Consider the following 21,033-nt stretch of genomic DNA (forward strand, 5'->3'; position numbering starts at 1 on the left):
CTAAATAAAATCTAGTTTACCAAATTGCCCTTATGAGTCATCAGAGTCGAACTGCGAGCAATTTAGTCTCAGTGTAAATCCGGTTGTTCTGTTAAGGCCAGAGAGGTTTTTAACTGAGGACCAAGCAAGACACCAGGCAGGTCAGGGATAATATTGGAAACAGCATAGCACTGCAGAAAACCTAGTAAAACTTGGCTTTCTATGTTAATTTGACAAGAACAGAATAAACTGGACAAGCAGCCAAGAAGGACTCTGGACTCTGAAACAATTAATCTGATTAATTGTGAATATCTGATTATTGAAAAAGTCGTTGACTAATTTAAAAATTAATGAATTCTTAACTGGAGGACAACAAACACAAACAAAAAAGGTAATTTACTGAAATATACATATTCAGAGTAGAAATTAAGTCAAAACTGTACAGAAAATATATTAATTTTTTATTTAAGATAAAAGAAAAAGAAAAAAACATGTTTTAGCCAAAACTTCTTAAGAGGCATAGTTTTAATTTTTTAATAAAGGAATGTTATGATATTGCATTTTAGACAATACAATCTCTACTTTCTTAATCAAGAAACAAAGGAATTTAATTATTTGAAAAATCTGTAGAATGTGCCATCCATTTTTTATATCAAATTAATTGATTAATTGTCAGAATAATCGATAGATTACTCAATTACTAAAATAATCTTTAGTTGACTCTACAAGTCTGACCTTTCCGAACCAACAAGGTGAAAACTATTGTTGAAAGGAAACTTTAAGAAGTCCCCGGTTCTGTTTGCTCCAAGCCGTTTAGATGCAAACATGAGGAAGAAGGGGCTCTGATCAGATGGAAAACTAACACAGCAAATATCCTGCACACACCAGTGCCTAAGTGAAACACGATGTTGGCTGCATCATGCTGTGGGGAGGCTTTTCCTCAGAAGGATCAGGGGAGCTGGTCAGAGTCGAAGGAAAACAATTTGAGACCGGGACAGAGGTTCATCTGCTTGCTTGACAACAACCATAAACATACAGCCAATAGAATAATTCACACCAAACCATATTTGTGTCTTTGAATGGCTCAGTCAAAGTCCAGTCATAAAACAAATAGATAATCTGCGTGGTAAAAGTATTTCATCTGGCTGCACTTGAGCTATTATGTGTAGAATGGGAAAAATATCCAAAAAGATTACTGCAGGTTAAGGTGATTTGAAAAAATACTGACTCACCACACTTTACAGATTTTACTTTGTAAAAATACAATTCCTTCAACGTCACAATTATTTGCTACTTTGTGCTGGTCTATCGCATAAAATCCCAATAAACAAGCTGGAAGTTAAGGGGTTAAGATGAACAAGTTGTTCTCTGACATGACGATTTACAGATTAAGTTTTATAAAAACATTCTCCAATCTGAATGGTGTGTGGTTGTTAGAAGTGTTATCTTTATGATAACACTGCGTTATGTCTTGTCTAACAGGAAACGCAGTTTGCAAACCCAAGCATTAGCATTAAATCAATCAATCAATCAATCAATCAATCAATCAAGTTAATTTGTACAGCACGTTTCTGCAACAACGCAGTTCAAAGTGCTTCACGTCATAAAAACACAAAAACACAAAGTCCCCACAGTCAACAATTGAAGCATTACAGGTACCTTCAACCTAGAAACTGCCTGGACTTGTGCCCAAAAGTTCAAATCTCAGATAAGCAATTGTGGGCAATAAGAGACTGATGCAAAGCAGTGATAAGCCTTTATTATACAATGTACTGTTCCTCCTCTATACTCCCCTAGGGTTCCAGAGTCTAGAGAGTAAAAAAAAAAAGATTATATCTTCCCAGCTAGCCAGCTCACCTCTTGTGTAAGAATACTGGGTGGCAGATTGCTGAGTTCGCAAGCCTCCTACTAATTGGATGACTTTGAAACCTTTGGCTCTATACAGAAAAATATTGCTTATCAGGACCCAAAGCTGCCAACTCAAGTCCATCACAACTTAAATAGCACTCACTACACCGCAGGCCAAAGACTACTCCAGCCATTCCTCAATTTTAGCAAACAGAAACTCAACCTGACTGATTTCTCCTGACTGAAGTTCAAGCCGTGTCTCAGGGTGCCATTTGTTCTAAAAAGTTTCTCATCTTGCTTCAGCTTCTCTCTCTCTCTCTCCCTATGAGACACTGAGTGAAGAACTGTCAGTCTCTACAGGAAGAGCTGAGATTGTCTAAGCAACTGGAAGCGACAGGATATCACAAGAAGGGTCTTGCTTGGGTTCAGTGAACAAGCGGCAGCAACGGTGCAGTCATCAACACCAATCGACACTACGCATCTCTCATCTCTCCCAGAACAGACGCTAGGTCGGCCGTTACACGGCAAAGGTAAACACGCCGCTTCATCGTGATTTTTTTTTTTTGCAAGTATAGCAAGATTAAGGAATATGGTGGAAACTTGGAACAAGTATTTCTTGTTGGCGTGACAAAGGAGAATTCTACAAGTAACTCGGATGTTTTTGACAAATGGGAAACAATAGCCAGCACTCGACGGATGTATTTTTAAGGTAAAGTATGTTAGCTGAGGTAATGCTGACTTATCTGGTTTGACTTGCTCTGAAACACAGATAAAAGCCACACAGACAGCAGAGTAGCACGCCCACACCTTTGTTAATGTCCTCAATGGCCCGGCGCACTCCCCTGTCAAAGGCGCGAGCATCAGCGGGGCTCTGGAACGTCAGTCCAAACTTCTTGTCATTGATTCTCCAGTGGTGGAAGATGGGGTTGACTTTGTTGTATACCAGGTCTCTCTGCAGAACACATTCCAGCACCACCTGGAGACACACACACACACACACACACACACACACACACACACACGCACGCATACGCGCACACACACACACACACACACACACACACACACACACACACACACACACAGTTTTCCAGTCAACAAGGGTTACATGGCAATAGGTCCAACTGTGCAACAGACCTGATTACAACATTCAGGGTACATTTAGACCTCATCTAGAAACAAATCAATGGTAGGTCTATACCTAACTCAGATTAGGTGTAAATGTTTGATCTGCAAGTATCCCATGCAATCCTCATGTGGGGCACAAAAAGTCTGCAAGTCAGAGAGAAATGGCACAAAACCAAGACCTAAACTGTTGTTGTATTGTTCTTATTGTTGTACTGCAGTCTTGCCCCTTTCTTCCAAGACAAATTTCTCCTTTTGGAGACTAATAAATGATCTTATCTTATCTTGATATGATAATATCATAACGGTAACATCGATGAGTGTAAAAAATATAAGTATTTTGTTTATTTTAAACAGGCAAAACTGACTTCATGAAGGTAGAAATAAGAAACGTATTCACATTTTTTTGTCGTTGCGGATGAATACAACATGCATTCTGTTGAACATCAAACTGAAAGAAGGTTACTGCTTCCAAGACAGGCAAATAGTTATCTGTAATATTTCCACTCACAAATAACACAGACAGTCATAACTAAAGGAGCAGCACCCATAAAATTAAGGTATTGCTGTTTAAAAACTTCAGTAGCTCTGGCTACCAGAGCAGATAGCCCAGCTAATTTACCTTGTTACACTCCCAGTGTCACCCCACAAAGATGAGGGAAAATAATTATAATTTGTGAAATAAACACTACATTTCATGGTTGTTCCTGCTACAGTTCTGGTTAAATATGAGTATTAAGGGAAGTACAATGCTGAAGATAACTTTTATACATGTAATAATCAATAAATAACATTATTCTGGCAAAAGCTGTTTTTGCCTGAAATAAAAATAAAAACTTATTTTTTTTATTTATTTATTTATATTAAAAACATCAAACTATATTTCTTCAAGGTTACTACAACATAAGGATTTAATCTCATCTCAACTCGGTCATCCCAAAAGTTGAAGAGCAGAGGTTTCAGGAGACCAGGTGTGTGTGGGAATGTTTTAAAGCCAGGAAGCCCCGAGAGCAGGGCGGAAAAGAGGCTGTGCTTCCAAAGCCTATTATTAATCAGGGTTACTGGGCTGCCTGCTGGTCTTCCTCTGGGTAGATTAAATGAAATGAGAGACGGCCATTACTCTCGGTGAGGTTTTCTCTGACATGCACGAGAGGTGACTTAACCGAGTGTGGATGTCGGAGCGCGCACACGGCAACACAAAGGACGAGAACGAGTAGATGCTGTAGCCGGTGTAATTAAAATGAAGACACTGTCTGTAATCTGGCGGGTAACGGTTCCTAGCCAATACTCGATGAATGCGAGCCTGCTCAGGTCTGAGTATTGGAAGGGATTGAAAATGTTGGTGGTAAGTTTCACGAAAGAGTGGACATGTCATTCTATCTGGGCGAGCTGCTTTGTAACCTCTCAGCATGTCCCCGTACCTTTCTTAAAGAAGAAAAGACGGGCCAAGGGTTATGCTTGTGTGTTTTCCCAGAGCTGAAGGATAAAGGGAGGGAAGACGAGAGGGATGGGGATGTGGAGAGGATGGGGTGACGAGACGGGATGAGGAGGGGGGGGGAGGGTAAGGATGGGGGCGCATAGTGCCTCTGGGGGTGACTGTGGAGGCGAGACTGGATGGAGCCAGAGCTAGTAAGGTGAGCGTCGCAGCAACGCCTGACAGAGGAAGAAGTATCACGGTTGCATGGCGGGATGACACTTAACACCACATTCCACAATGTGCTCAAAGAAAAAAGCAGAGGAGGAGGAGCCACCTTTCCAGAGAAGCAGACAGAAAGCGAACACAGACAGGATGTGTTAAATGAGGTGAGGGACAAAGACGGCTGGACGCGAGATCCGTGCAGAACGGTGATATTGTAAGACAAGACCGATTGGGACCAAACACAATGAAACAAAGCAGGAGAAAAAGTAAACCAGAGAACGCACCGAACGCTTTGTGTCGAGAAACCTCATTTGATGGTCATTTGAAAAAAAATAAAAATAAATAAATCACCTTTTGAAAGCTAAATATTAAAATTTAGCCTGCTAATATATGAGTTAAAATGATTACATGAAACACTGAGATGCAGCTATTCCTAGACACCACCACATTTACAGCTCAAGAGCTACCTGTGGTGAAAAGTTAAGGTGCTGAGGTCGAGAGCTTAGTCAGAGATTTATCATAATCCAAGAGCTGGTATGGTCAGTCAACGTCCACCAATTAGGTCTGTAGTTTTAGGAGAGGCGAGAGTGAGAGAAAGAGAGGAGGGAGAGAAGCAGGGAGGAAGTCGGCGAGTGATTGGTGGCTATATGGAGAGCCAGCTGAGTCATCACCAGCACACTCTGTGCCGCATCACTGCGCTTATAGACAAAACCCCTCCACCTCTTTTCTTCCGTCTCCCATCTTTATGGCTCCACCTCCACTTCCTGCTCTTTGATTAGAAGCCATTCTTTTCTCTTTGAATTCCTCTCGCATCTTATGTGTCCTCAGTCACCTGATAACGGCTTGCAAAAAGACTCACATTTTGCTTTGCTGCTTAATTCAGGCTGGCAGGTGTGCGTAAACCACACAGTGCGTTGGAAAAGTATTAAGACTGTAATGTGTCACAAACACAGGCTTCGGTGTATCTATTTTGTTTGTTTGACAAAGACCGGCACACACCAGGGCATAGCTGTAAATTAGAAAATGATAACACCTTTTCATAAGGAGGAGCAAATAGACTCATGGGAACTCCAGAGATCCACAGGTCAGGATGAGGTCAATTTCAAGCTTTCTGCCAGATAATCAACACCCTTAACAGTAAAGGGCATGGTGGTGGCAGCATCATGCTGTAAGGGAAGCTGGTATGAGCTGATGGGAAGATGAGTGTACTGGGTGTTACTGGCAGAGCTTTCAATCAAAAAAAAAGCCTTTTCCACCAAACTAGCGACAGCACTTAATTGGTTCTGGATGTTACTAAATAGTTCTTCATGTTTGAACCCAGAGAAACTCTGGACCTGGCACCGAAAACAAGCGCTGCATCAGAACTGTCATGCTGCTGGGGCAGATGAAGGAACCACTTTTGTCAGAAGTCAGGGGCGGTGTCTTGGGGGAACGGCAGCCATGTCTGAAACGCCGTAGTCCGATTTCATTTTTGATCAGTCAAAATAAAAATAAAAAAAACTTCTTCAAATTACAGGTTTGCTTAACTCTCCAATAAAAACAAAAGCGTTTCTGTTGTAAAACTGTGGCAACAAGAAATTCTGTAGCGGCAGGCCCTGATATTGAGTGTTTCTTCCTTGCTGGCTAACATTAGTATGTGGTTTGCTGTTTCCTTGGAGTCATCCCTCTGAGGCCCTCAGACAATTGGTAGCACTGAGGTTGACGCCAACACCCTGGCACTGGGTGGCATCCCGACAGACCTACATATGGCCGGGTGTTTGTTGTGGCGACTGGGGACCCTGGCGGTGATCGGAGTGTTTCACCACATCCCAGAACAGTTGCCGGGGTCTCCGAACCACGTCTGCGCCGCGTCTGAACAACGGCGTTCTCGTCACACCCTTTTCCTGTGCCACACGCGTGCTTGTGTAGCAACGCACAAAACACAAACCCGTCACAGACATGAAACGCGCGTAAATAAGCTTCAGTCAATAAAGATGAAAGCGGTGATTCAGGCGCCCGTGTAACAAGGCTCTAAAAGTCAGATAGTCTGGGGTTGCCAGATTCTGTGCATCATGGTGGCCTCTCCTCTGTGATCTGGCATCCAACATTTCTCACACCAAGAGATTTACAGTCGCTTTACCGCAGAACAAAGATATTCTAAACTTTATCTACTGGATCTGGCTTGCATCTAATGTGCACAGTAATGACAAGAAATTCAGCTACTCGAGAAGAAATAGACTGATAATACAGAATATAAATAACTTCAACTAATATCTTATGTGTAACTGTTTAACACAGCGTAAAAAATAAGTGGTTTAAATCATGCATTTCAATAACTGTCAAGATTTTACACTTTTTTCTTTTACAAACATTTTAAATAGATGCAAACTGATTATACTCTGAGCAACTTTTATTTTTGAAGCGCTCTAGTAAGAGACAACAATATTCACAGTGTACTTCATTCTCACACATCCACACTTATATCAGCGGAGCTGTCATGCAAAATGCAGCTCCAGCCGTTTCCTGGAACTTGGCGTTCAGTGTGCCAGAGGGGCAACACACACAGAGGTCAGAGGTCAAACTGCTGACTGTTACTGAAGGACAACTCAGTCTAGGACATAAAAGTAATTAGTAAGAAGCAAAAACAACAAATGCTCAATCTGTGATAATTATTACCCCAGCTAGCTGCTCTTTTCTTTTCTGCATTCATAAAAAAAAAAGAAAGAAAAATGTTTTACTGAAGGAAAATATTGTGTAAAAAATTGGGTTAAATCTTCCAGAATCCTGCCATGCTTTTAGACTTTCTCACATCCCTCATCCCACATTCTCATCTGAGTAATGTGGCCTTCTCCCCGATGAAGTCATCGTGCATCACAACGTCACGCAGTTTGCTCCTATTTTCAGTTACCTGGGCCACAGAGGAGAGCCAAAACACACTTCCTGTGTGGCTGAAAGTGTGAGTGAGGCAGCGAGGGACAGGAGTCTGGGAAAGCTGGGCTCACAATGATCCTGCTCGACAGAACGCACTGTTTATCATTTGCACAAATCATTGCGCTTTAAAGGGCACGTCTGGAAAGAGTGTGAAAATTAATGTGACTTTATTTGTACAGTTCCTTTCAGAATTATTTCTGCAGACTCATTGTGTAGATGGGATGCTCGTTTTGGGATTTTAATGATTTATTTGAATCATCTTTTGCCAGAGTGCAGCAGTCATACAGCTTGCATTCATTTTAAACGAGGTGTACAATTTAGAATTTTGTGTTACATTTTTCTCATCTGTACAGAATCAAATATGCGCATACGTCCCCCCCACCCGTGTTCAACTTGTATTATTCTCTCTTGATATTTCACTACTCTTGCTATCAGAACGAGTAGAGTTCATAAAAAATTGCTGGTTTCCTGGAATGACCCCACTTTTAAAAGGTTCTGGCAGAAAGGCCATTCCAGATGTTAGCCCAGTTCATCCATTCAAAAAACTATCTTGATGTGTGTTTAGGATCATTGTCAATAGTTTAATTATGTAGCTGCTGATATTTCTCCTTTACTTTTCCATCCACATGTACAATGTTGCGTTTAACATCTCACACTTATCATTGAGACTAAGACGCTCCATCTTCATCTTGCCTAACCGTACAGATTCTTCTGGAATAGAGGATATGTTCTTGCTTTTTCCTATTAATGGCAGACTTGAGCCCTGGTTATTCCTTGGCTGTTTGTCCCGGATAGTTTCTTTAATTTATGCCGGCGCAGCGGTGACGAGCCTGAATAATTTGAGAACATTATTTCAAACTGGAGGTCTCGGGAATCTGCTCTTTAGAAATGACTTCAGACAGCTTTTTGGGTAGATCTAAAATTCGCCTTTTAAGGTTTTCACTGAGTTTTTTTGGGGGTATTCCCATTGGTCAATTGATTGAGTGCTGTCAAATGAACCCTTCTAAAATGAAAATGACAAAACCTACTAATGTTATTTATCATCAACTAAAAGCTAATAAGGTTTTAAGGTAAAAGTACATCCTAAAACACCAATTATTTAAAGACTTAGGAGAATGAATGTATGAGCTTGTATTGATAAGAAAACCGCACTTGAAATTCAACCATTTTGCTACAACGTAATCATGCGTTTTTCCATTGTATGCAGACTTTTCAATGAAACTGTATGCACACTGTTAATATGAGTGCATACTGTTAATATGAGTGCATGCAATGCAGTGAACTCATGGTGCAGGCTTTACATTCTCTCACCAGTTTGTCTTTGAGTCTCTCGCCCCTGATGTGGAACTCCACAGCGGTGGGACTGGGACTCGGACTGGGAGTGGAACTACAGGGGCTGAGGTTGCTGCCGCTTCCTCCGCTGCCTCCGCTGTGGGTGCTGTTGTTGTCCTCTGCCCGGCTGACCTTGTAGACGGTGACACAGCTAAGTCCTCCACCCCCCAAGGGAAGCCACCCACCGCTGGAGTCATCCCGAGTCATGACCACTGCTCTCACACGCGCATAACTGTCACTGCATGAGAGCAAGGGAAGAAGACAAGCAGAGGGGGAAAGAATGAAAATAAATGGAGTTAGCTACACTGTGCAAAACAAACGATATTTACAAATTGGCTGCATTTATTCCCTCGTTTGCGTCAGCTAGGTCCCATAGCATTAGCTGACATACTATCTATACTAAACCCAACACTAGGATGAGAATCTTCCCAAAGAATAAGGTTGTAGTTTACATTTGGATACTGACAACAATAGCACAGGTTTGAGACTGACTGATTTATCATTAGCTAAAAACTAGTCACAAAAGAGTATTATGCATTATACTATATTTACTATGATGTAGCAGAGTACAGTTACAGGTGCAATAAAAAGAAAGCTGGACAATAAAGGATAGATTTCCACAGCAAGATAACATAAAAACATAAAATTTATGTTGTTTTTTTTTTCTTTTTTAACGACATCACTAAAGGTTCAAGAGTCGAGCCTCTAGTGAATGTTTTGGTGGACAAGCAACATTTCACAGACTTCCATGTAACTGAGATAATGAGTTCCACTCCAGTCTGACCTGATTGTTGTCTCAAACCGTTGCGTTCTATTAGCGCCAAATGTTGCCACATATCATGTCACCAGAGTCAGATAAACATGAGCCTTGTTTTTGATGGGGTTTTACAACAAAACCAGGTCATGTTCTATAGGTGACAAACTACATCTAAAATGAGTTCGGTTTACAAAGCATTTCGGCTAATTGTTTTAACAAAAAAACAAAATATATATATTTTTTTACATCAAGAATGTGTTTACTTAAAAAAAAAACAGATGTGCCTAAATTCTGCAACAGATGTGTTTTTTAATAAATCAACTCCATTTGAGCATTATAGATGTAACATATTCAAGAAACACATAGGAAATAATAACAACAATAATGTTCCTAAATTCATTGTGACTCACATAACAGGCTAAAAGCTGTCTGAAGTTGTCAGTGTATCTTTAACCCCAGCCAGAGGGTGAGTGACCATGTGGTCATGTTCAGTCTATGGCCACAGCTGAATCCAAAGCTTTCAACGAAAGCAGAGGTTTTAAACTAGAGAGTACATCATTCTCCCCTTTCCCCTTTGAATCACAAAATAAAACTTTTAAGACAATCCTTTCACATGCATATCATATCACATGCATAATAAAACTGCAATTAAACACCAAAAAAAAAAAATAATAATAATCCAACAGCTTACGTAAAGTAACGCAGTTGACATATATAGTCAGATTTAAAACAAATGAGACGTACACTAAAAGGTTTTTCTCTTCATTTAATTTAGATTTTCCCGGAGTTTAAGCAGATATAAATATTCATATATTTATATATACACCTGATATTTCTATTGAGGGATTTGTGTGGACTGCAACTCACCAACACCAGCATGTTCCGCTGGAAATGCAGCTCAATGTTAATCATAGTGTGTTTGGAAAATGGCGTGGTTAGTGTTTTAACGTCATCTTACTTATGATCTACTTTTAAGATTTCTGAAGCAGGTGAAAAGGATTACACCCTTGAAGGAAAAGCTGCATGTGTTTTATCATTTCTCAGAACTTCTTAACATGAAATTCTGCTAACAAACAGCAAGTTTTCTGTCCTAGTAAGTAAACAGTTGTAAGTAAACTGAAGATTGGTGGTTTTGCAGGTTAAATCAATAAATCAAGTGAAAAGTTAAAAGCACAACCGCCACAAAGGACTTAAAGGCAAAGCTGAAACTCTGTGTATGGTAGGATAAGAGTAAAACAGCTTGTTTGATATCTATTCCAATAATTGCTCATTTAAAAAAAATCAAAGATTAAGTTTGACTTTGTTCCGTTTCTGCTCTTGTTTTCTCACCTTTACTCAGATTGTTCCCTGATGAGGTAACAGTGAACAGGGCCATCGGAAATGACAAAGGTCAAGGCGTGCTGAGGACTAGTAATACATTAAAGACGAGGAAGATTATCAAACCAAGCAGAAAATAGCTGGAGATGTTTGCGAGCAGATGACTTCCTGTGACAAACTGCTCTCTGGTCAGTTTAACCAGCAGAGATGATGTCAGAATGTGAAGTGTTTGCAAAGAATGTCACGAGCAGCGGCCAAACGTGAATCAGACACCGAGCGAGAGGATTTTCACTCCCAGCGACCGTATCTGCCTTCATATGAAAGCTCCTGGCGCCAAGAACACAAGAGCACCACATTTATAAAAACATAACAAAAGATCCCACTGGCAAAATCAAACGCACACCACCTTCAAGAGGAAGGGTATTATTTCTATTTGGTCATTAATACACAAGTGTAACATACTGAAATAAAACTGGGACACCCCGTCATATTTATCAAAAAGACTTTGAAACAACCATTTCTAAACATTACTTACTATATTCATAATATTTAAGCGATTTGTCCTTGATATACTGAACTGAATGACATTGTAATAGATATTCTTTTCATATAAGCAATATAGAAACCTGTGTTTTTAAATTGCTCTAGGAATACAAGTGTATGTTGAGAAACTGAGAAAAGCGTGGTGCCTTCAGGACAACCAACATCCCAGACAAAACCTTCTGTTAAAAGTTTTATAAAAGTCCAACAATTTACGTTACTTAAAACACAAGAAGACTATGACAGGAAATTTGAAATGTGAACTTTTGTCTCATCTTTGTTGAATTATCCTATTTTAATCTGTTCTATTGTTCAAGTCAAGAATTTAATCTACTAACAAAATTGACAACACAGAAACTAACTAGCTTTATAAAAAAAAATGTGAATCAAGCAGGGTTTCCTGTGCTTTCTAGAGTTTAGCTGTGGGTTTGAACCCACTGCTTTAGAGATGTGTGTTTGCAGCCAAAGAAATGCAGCAAATCATTGAGTATGCTGCACATTAAAATACGGATGAGTGATATGCACAAAAAGGGCTAGCAAGAAGAGAAATGAGGAACTACAAAATCTATTATTTCCCTAAGAAGCTTGAAAACAGCATAAACCTAGCAAAAAAATAGACAACTATATGTGGGGCTATAGGTGACATAATTTGAGGCTTTATCATAGCTAATTGACAATACATACATGTATCAAGATGTAAGATGCACCACAAGGTCACACTAACCACAATGTTCTTCAACATGGAAAGTATCGCTGAAAGCTAGTTCATTTCCTCATCAGTGAAGTGCTTACAAATAAAGTCAGAGAGAACAACATTTTTTTCTTTACTGAGGAATGTCAGACGTTCATTCAGGTTGCTACAATATAAGACTTTGCTAGTCATTTTGCCCTTTCACATTTTGATGTAGAGATAATTAGCAGCAACAGCCAAAAAGGATGAGCTGCTCAAGCACACTGATCTGTGCGTCATCAGAGATGTCTCATAAGAAAAAACGAACGGTGAAATTGACCCAGGAAACCGTGGGAATGACATAAACACCAAATTAACCCGTGTTCTAGTTGGTACAAGTTGGGAAACTCTTTTGCTTTTTGTGCAGGCTAACCACAATTAGCAATACAAGCCAACAACAATGTACTTCTCTTTGTTTTGCACTGGGAAACGATGTAGCAACATGTTCTCTACAAGAATGTTTGATAGTATTGTTTGGGAAATATTTATTTGGATGGAAATCATCCAGTGCAAAGAAACGGCGATCAGTAACTATCACTAACTGTTATCAGCAAGGCAATTATATTACATTTTGAGTTTTGGATTGGTAAAAAAAAAAAAAAAGTCAGTGAAAATTGTCTCCTTCAAGGTCATTTCTGTTATGTTTTTCAGCTTCAAACTTAAAAATGTTGACTTGGCAGTAAAAAAAAATTTCATAAAATTAAATTACCTCCTTAAACCAAACTGCAGTGCCAGAGGATGAGAAGGATTTTTTTTTTTTGCCTTTAAATTTTTAGAACAACACCCCGCCCCTCTCACCTGGAAACAAAAATTGTGTAGTGCTGTCATTGTAGTAGTATTTTGATCTAAGGAATAAACATAGAAATTTACAGTCAATAATGAACATTACTTTATTCAGGCTAAAATGTTAACTCTAAAATATTTTCAAATGAATAAGTCCTTACCTTACAATAAATAATCTCTTTCTCTATGGTGTTGCATCACCTACCATATCCTACTATAAATATTTGACTTCTCATGGCAGGAAGGAAAAAAAACATTTTGACAAAGTTTATTACAGTTTTTTAGAGAAATCTGACCAAGATCTGCATCAGCAGGTCTAAAAAAAAAAAAAAAAAAAGATTGAAAGTTGGACATATCTGAAATACTAAATATAGACATGCCCAGTTGTCTTTAAATTTGGACCCAACTGAAAAACATTTACCAAATGTTATACTTCTAATCATTAGCATTTTTAATAAATTTTCAAAAGCTGAAAATATTTCTTATAATTATTTCTTATATTTCTTATAATTAATCACCAGCTAAACGTCTAGACAGGGTAAATGTGTTGCCCGGGGCTTATTTGACAGCAACTAGTCATGGGAAACTCAGAAAACAGGAAAACCTCAACAAACTTCCCTTTAATGACCACACATAGAAAACACCCCATTCTGATGATATCTAATGACATGAGTGACAAAGAAACGGTCCAAGAGAACTCAGTTCAATCATGAAAAATAAGGTTTTGGGGCACCACAGCAGGCAGTGATCGGGATATGCTACTGCTGCTACTCTAACACCCCTCTATGGACACCAATAAATGGATGCGGGTGCTGGGTGCAGAAGGGGCTGTCAGTCAGACAGGGGTCCCTGGGGTGAACAGAAGGCAGGCGGTGGTGTCAGTCAGCCATGACCAGAGCACAATGACCAGGGCCTGACCCTTCAGGCCTCCCATCATACACATGCCAGCAACCATGACACTCTGAGGAAGGAGGGGGGGTGGGGTGGGCCGTGAGAGGAAGTTAACAGATATGCGGATCCTCTTAAATAAAACTTTTACAAGCAAAGCATTCTTTATTACTTATTAAAAGAGTTTAATATGTAGGGTGCATGCCACGATTCTACAAACGACACATTTTAACTTTATAAAGCTGTCCCTTTAGTCGGTGAACTTGCTTTCCTAAAACACACAGTGCTCTGCATGCGTCTATCAGTCCACCCTGTGCACATTCACAGCTCATCGAGGGATGGTGGAGACAAAAGCCGGCCTCCACGCCCCTTGCTGAGAGCACACAGTCAACTGGACACACAATTGTGAGCGGAAGCAGATCAGCTGGCTTTGGCATGCAAGAGAAAAAAGGGGGTGGGAGGGAGGGAGAGCGTGGGGCAGGATGAAAGAAAGGAGCCCCCAATTCTGAATTATTCCAAGTTATTCTGCTGGATGACTGACTTCATTTCCGAGCAAAGCAGGGGAAAAAAAAAAAAAAAAAAAAAACTGAGGGGTTTGCTGAGACTGAAGCCGAGGAGGACAGGGAGAGGCAACTGTAGATAAGGATCGCACGTATGTCTGAAGGGAAACTTAAAAAAAAAAAAGTATTATAATAAAGTACAAATTTTTAAAGTATATAGAAAAATCATCACTGAAAATCAGGCAAAAGTGTGAAGAAAATCTAATGTCGAGTGTGGTATGTGAAAACTTATGTGTGAATTTTTCACTTTTCAAAATTCCACCTGAGGTAAAGTTACAAACTAGTTCAACTGTTCTAATACACACACACACAAAAAACGCCACAGTTCTTGTATTTCTTATAATTAATCAATAAAAAACAAACAAAAGTAGTAAATATAAATATAGATTTACAGGAAAGAGACACTGGAGAAGAATGCGCAGATCAGGGAAACATGGGCCCTGAGGCCACTTTCTCCAGTGTGTGGTGGAGAAGGGGGATCCTGGGACAACCATTTCCTAAGTGGACAAAGTGACCGTTTGTCTGCTGCTCCGGCCCATGGCTCACTGGGCTTCAGCATGCAATTATGCTCTGCTCCCGTCTCGGTCTTGGGCTTTCCAACCCAAAGGGGAGTGGTGAAGAGGAGCACAGAGGGTTTGAAGGGCTGGAGGGTCCTGGAGGACGGGGTGGGCAAGAGGGTGGAGAAGAAGGGAAGATGAAGAGAGCGAAGAAGAGGAGGAAGAAAGGGGAAAGAGAAAGGATGTAGCCAGACCCCTGGTTGCTCGCCAAGCCACCCTCCCTTTCCTCCACTCCGTCTCCTCTCCCCCCCCCCTCCTCCTTCCACACAGGCCCTCCCCGGCTGCCTCTCTGTACACAATGGCCGCTTCTCTGCTGAAATTTCACGTTATTGGATCCCGGGCCTGGAGTTTTGTCCTCCCACAATGTCCAGGCAGCAGAGCATGCTGCAAGGGAGACACACTTTGCAAGCTAAAAGCTGGAAAACCATTCGTCCTTTCATTAGCATCTGAAAAGACCAGAAAAGCTGCCTCCCCTCCTACTCCCCACCCCGCATCTCTTTTTTTTTTTCCTCCATCACCCCTTTTCCTCCCCATCTTTTGCTCAAATCAAAAACCTGAGGAAGGCTGTCAAGCTCAGTCAAGCTCCGCTAGACCACTTTGGCTCGTGGAACTTTTTAACAGACGGCCAAAAAAAAAAAAAAAAAAAAACCCACATCACTAAAATATCATTGGAGAAAATAAACACAAGCTACTTATCCCCAATCCGATTCTATAGATTATCCGCAGAAAGAAAAAGCTATTACCAGTAAAGTAGGTAAAACATGGATTTCTACGTCAAAAGCTACTTTGGCTGTGACTAGTTCTCTTTGCCTAAAAGAAAATAACGCCGTCTTCAACAGTTATGTCAAAACACAATGATATTTATGTAATTATGTATTTCTGACTGATTTCATATTATGGACATATTTACTTTTAGAGTATATGTGGGCAAATCAAGGTTTTTTAAAAATCTACATTTCCCCCACACTTGTTGTAATGTTGTAATCTACTTAATGAGATATTAGAGAGCAAACTGGGGTTGTTTGGTCTCCTCTACATATTGCTACAGGCTGCCAGTCAGCTGGCTGAAAAGAGGCTTCTTCACCTTTCTTGCTGAAGACTCCCACGTACTCATCCATACTTTGCGTACTCGGTGAGCCTTGCAGTGTGTTCACACTGTCTTTGGACAGCTGAGATTTCATAGTCAAGCATACCTTGTCTACATTTCTCATGATAATTTCCTTCAGTTCCTACAATCTGAATGGATACTAACAAGTTTGATGAGCTGTTTGGGGGCTTTGAGTCCACTTTGAGTATGCACAGACCTCCATGGAGAATGTATATTTCCAATGTTTGGAAAACCTTCGCAAGGAATGCAAATAGTCGTGAGACAGAAAACCCATCACTCTCAATGAGGTCACGTTTTCTGAACACAACTGCCAAGCTACATATCAGCTAAGTAGGCAAATGTACGTCGATTACCCAAGCATAGCACATTACTTAATCAGATAATATTAGAGCTGCACATTGTCAGATTGCTTAAAAAGTTTTATTTTGCACACCCACCAAAAAACAATGTGTCTAATATATCAGCAATAAATATCGTATCGGCATTGGCTGACTTTTGCTTTTTATGCTTGTGTTACCCTAATAATAGAGTGATATAAGGCACTCTTCTCAATAAACACATGTAAATTACCACATGTAGCTGGTGTTTCCTCTAGATGTTTAAGTTTATGCTTTAAAATAAAAAAAGCATTGAATAAAGACTTTAGATGACATTAATATGACTACATTAATTAATATGTTGAATTACTTTAACATATAACTGCAGCAGGAATGACTGTTGTTTTCTGTTCTAAATATTTTCAATTAGATCTGGTGATATATTCAAGCTACACTTTGTGTGCTGCTGTTGTGAAACTGTTGTATTTTTACTCAAGGTTATTAAACCGTGAGAATTTTACAGCGGCCCACGCCTTGTAGATTCATGTCGCCTTACATAGACATGACATTTCTGTAGACATGACATTTCTTATTTAAGTAGATGTATTAAAAAGAAATAAGCAATATTGCTTCTACTGTAATGACATTTTTTGACTGTAAACATATCTTGTTGATAAAAATAAAACATGGAACCTGGCCATGTAGTCCACCCGTGCATCTAATCTGAATGGGGTAAACAAGCAAACTAATTAGTCTCAGTCCCAGCTTAAAGAACCAAACGCAAACTAAAAGAAGACACACAGAAGACAAAAGCCAATGTGGTTTATGGTTAGCTGTGTAAGCTGCAACATACATACATTCATAGTAAAAGTACGTCTGAAGAGGCTGTCTGTTGGTCATTAATAAAAGCAGATAGAGGTGTGAACACTAAGCAGGCAACACAAGCTTGCTTACATTAGCTGCAGTGAAAACTAATCCGCTGGTTATAGAAAGAGAAGTGAAAGAAAAATTTGCCCTATCTCTTCTCAACACCTCAGGCTGCTGGTGACTCATCTCCCTCACAAGAACATTCAGCTTAGCTACCAACTGACTCAGAAAAAAAAAGGAAAAAAAAAAACACTAGCCTAATCTGCTGCTGCTGTTGCACGGCACAGCAAAACCTAAATGTTAATGGTAGTTTTGGTAGTATCTATGGCAGGCAACCTTTCCATGCCAAATTAACTTGCCTTCCATATGGAAACCGGACAATCATCACGAGATCTCATCGGGACGACATCTTGAACAATCATTTTCAAATCAAACCGTCCATTACTGGACTGGGCCTGCTATCCCGACATCGCAGTTCCAACTCCCGCTGCCCCATGGCACACTATAAATCTAAAAAGAATCCCATATGTGTATCAAATGCCAGAAAGCTATTCTCAAACATTCATCAAAGCCGCATATTGAGAGGATCTTAATTCGAACCACAAGCATTCAGTAAATTAAAACCTTACGCTTGCCATTACAAAAAAGAGGAACCACGAAATTCAACTGCAGCGGCATCTCTGCTCGCCTTTGATGCGAAAGCAGTCCCACAAGACCGGGCCGTGTAGCTGCGGGAAAAAAAAAAACAGTCAATATATCTTTTGAAGCTACTTAGGAATGATCAGCCATCACACTGAGATGGTGGCCTATGAACTGCCAAGACAAGCTATAAAATGAAGATGATGAGAGTACAGTTACATAATTACAGTAAAATATTCAACTCTATAGTTGACTATTCTGGACAAAGACATCTCATTCAAGCAGGAAATGTCTTGCAATTTGATGAGTCAAGAAACAACTTTAGTAACCAATCGAGTACTAAATATAGTCAAAATCTGATCAGACATTCACTGGGCAGATGAAAATACAGGCTTGGAATTTTGGCGAGGCTTTAAATTTTATATAACAGCTATTACTTTTTCTTACGTTCACCAATCCAGGATCAGACCTTATCTTTTCCAGAAGCACACATGGCAAATGTTTCTATAAAAATAGAGACGCAGGAACATGTGCAGCTGTGTGTGTATACGTGTACGCGCAAAGACACATACACAGAAACCCCTTCCTGTTTTCAAAGCGTTTGGAAACTCAATCAAAGACACAAGGTTTAGGATTTACATCTGTGCCCTTTTAAGTCTGTGGCTCAACAGGAAAGAACCATCTTAGCCCAGCTGCAGCAAAGAGTTCCCAACAAGGCCCAGCCTTCTCGCTCCTGCATGCAGTACGACTGAAAACAATATCTACAATTCAGTCAGTTTGTGTTAGAAGCAATTCGTAAAGGCATTAAGATATGGTCTGTGAGCATCAGAGGCCCGACTGGGCAAAGAAATAAAGACAAGCCTCCTGCTATGTAGATGTTATGATGCAGACACACTCACATACAACTTAAGTCCACATGTGGTGTAGAGTAGACTACTAACTCCACACCATCATTCATCTTTTAAGAAAAGTACTTTTCTAATTCACTACTCACATTTTGTTCCACTTAATGCATGCTCCTAAAATACTTGAAGAGGAAATGAAAATAATAAGAAGGAAGTAGGTTAGGTTTAAAATACAGAGGATCCAAGCCTTAATCTGACCACGGGGATGGAAGAGTCCATTACAACGCAAGACAGGTTTCATTTTTGATGATGCGTCACAACCACAGACATCACAAGACATCTGTAGATTCATATAAATTAAAAAAAAAAAACAACAAAAAAAAACTAACCATACTTCACAGCTCAATAGATGGCCACTTCAGTACTGGGTCACAGAGTTAGTCTATAAAAAGATAAACACTGCTGATACAAATGAAACTTATGACATAAAATGAGGTTTTCACTGCCTGTGAAGGGAAAAAACACTGAGCATGTATCATGCAGGCACTGTTGTTATATGCAACCTCAGGTTTGTCAAATGAAATATTTTGTTAGCTCCTGTAAGCCACATTCATCACAACCAACACTTCCTAAAAAAAAAACAGAAGCAAAACCAAAGACGTGTTTGAGTGTTCAGCTCAAAAGAGATTGCCCTGGGGTAAGATGTGTCTGTGGCTTATATTCAACCAGTTAAAATGACAAAAGCTGTTACAGGCATGGATGTGTACTGAGGTTTCAAAAAGCTACAATTTTAATAAACAGCCACAATCATGATGTTATCATGCATAAAAACAGAAAAGAATGACTGTATTTGAAAGGCAGTCATTGGGTAGCTTATAAGCACTTCCTCAATCATTTAGTCAAGTTTCTGAATATAAATCAGAAAAGCTATAATTGTTAGATTTTAATTGTAAATCAAAGATCAACATTTAAATAAAAGCATGCATATCATGCTATTACATTTCAGTTTAAAATGTTTAAATGATTTGATAAAGTGAAAGTAGAGTATTTTTAATCAAGGTTATCATATCATCAGAATCTCATCCTGTTGCCAAATGGATACCATGTTCAAGAAACTGAAATAACTGCAAAATTCACTGACTATTGAAAGGCCTAAGACACTATTTAGCTTACCATGAGCTCCACTGAATATGAGTCATTACCCAGGCCATAAAGCATGCCAACAACTGAAGAAGTCGTATATCCTTGTCGTTTTGAGACGTGATGGGGGTTGTTTGGGAAGAATGTTTTTGGGAAGCTCTGCAAAACTAAAGGGAGTGAAAACAGCTCACATGTGATAAGATCAAGACACCCACATAGGCAGCTGGAACACTGAGCTTTCAAATCAATCACACAGATAGGAAGCGGACAGAGAAAGCAGACTGAAGATCACCTGACTAGCAAAAGACAATACGGCAGGAATTGCAAACAATGAGGCCATACCCGGTGTATGTGTCAGTCAACTGACATTCACTAAGTAAAAAACAAAAACGTATGAGGGCATGTAAAATGTCTGCACTTTCCATCTGAAGGTGCAGACTGGCAAGAATCTATTTGATATTAAAGAAGAGGGGAACTCTCCACACATGCCGAACAAGACACAAGCCAGAATCTCACAAGGCTGTATGAGCTCTTTTTGTAATTTCAGCTTTGTGAACACCACTGCACCAAGGCCAAGAAACATGTTCCCAACAAAGGCTGTGCTGTGTGTCTACAACAGCTTGGTTTACCCAACCATCTTTTAGACAAAACTACCTCAGGGCCATCGCTGCTTGAATCTTGAGGCAATTTTAAAATGCATTTATGAAGACTGCAAGCTTAAAAGACACATACAGTATCTCACAAAAGTGAGTACACTCCTTGCATTTTTGTAAAATACTTTATTTGTTTTCATTGAACAACACTATTTTGATACAGTGTAGCCATTGTACAGCTTGTATATAAAAGTAAATTGGCTGAAACCCCCAAGATAACATTTTTCAAAAGTGAGGACACCAGAATGTCCAAACTCTGCCCCAGTTTCCATGATTTTTGTGGGCACTATTATTTTCCTGAACTGCTACATTTCTCTTGGGCAGGAAGTTCACTAGAGCTTCACAGATTGCACCGGATTCCTCTTCCCCATGATGACGTCATGAAGCTGCTGGACATTAGAGACCTTGCATTCCTCCAACTTTAAGGAATATGGTTTAGGTCTGGAGACATGCTTGGCCAGCCCAGAACCTTTGCACTCAGTTTCTTTAGTAAGACAGT

At 39.8% G+C, this 21,033-nt stretch overlaps 1 protein-coding gene across 1 annotated transcript in view; it reads right to left on the bottom strand.

Annotated features, from left to right (window-relative positions):
• Positions 1 to 21,033, bottom strand: part of spred1 (sprouty related EVH1 domain containing 1) — a 40,004-nt gene that overhangs the window by 14,372 nt on the left and 4,599 nt on the right. The window contains exons 2-3 of the mRNA XM_007576116.2: positions 8,813 to 9,071; positions 2,635 to 2,803 (exon numbers count right to left, since the gene is read on the bottom strand). Of these exons, the coding sequence (XP_007576178.1) occupies positions 2,635 to 2,803; positions 8,813 to 9,071 (428 nt within the window). The remainder of the gene's footprint in view (positions 1 to 2,634; positions 2,804 to 8,812; positions 9,072 to 21,033) is intronic.

The sequence above is a fragment of the Poecilia formosa genome, unplaced genomic scaffold, assembly GCF_000485575.1.
Source record: "Poecilia formosa unplaced genomic scaffold, Poecilia_formosa-5.1.2 Scaffold8, whole genome shotgun sequence".
Classification (NCBI taxonomy): Eukaryota; Metazoa; Chordata; class Actinopteri; order Cyprinodontiformes; family Poeciliidae; genus Poecilia; species Poecilia formosa.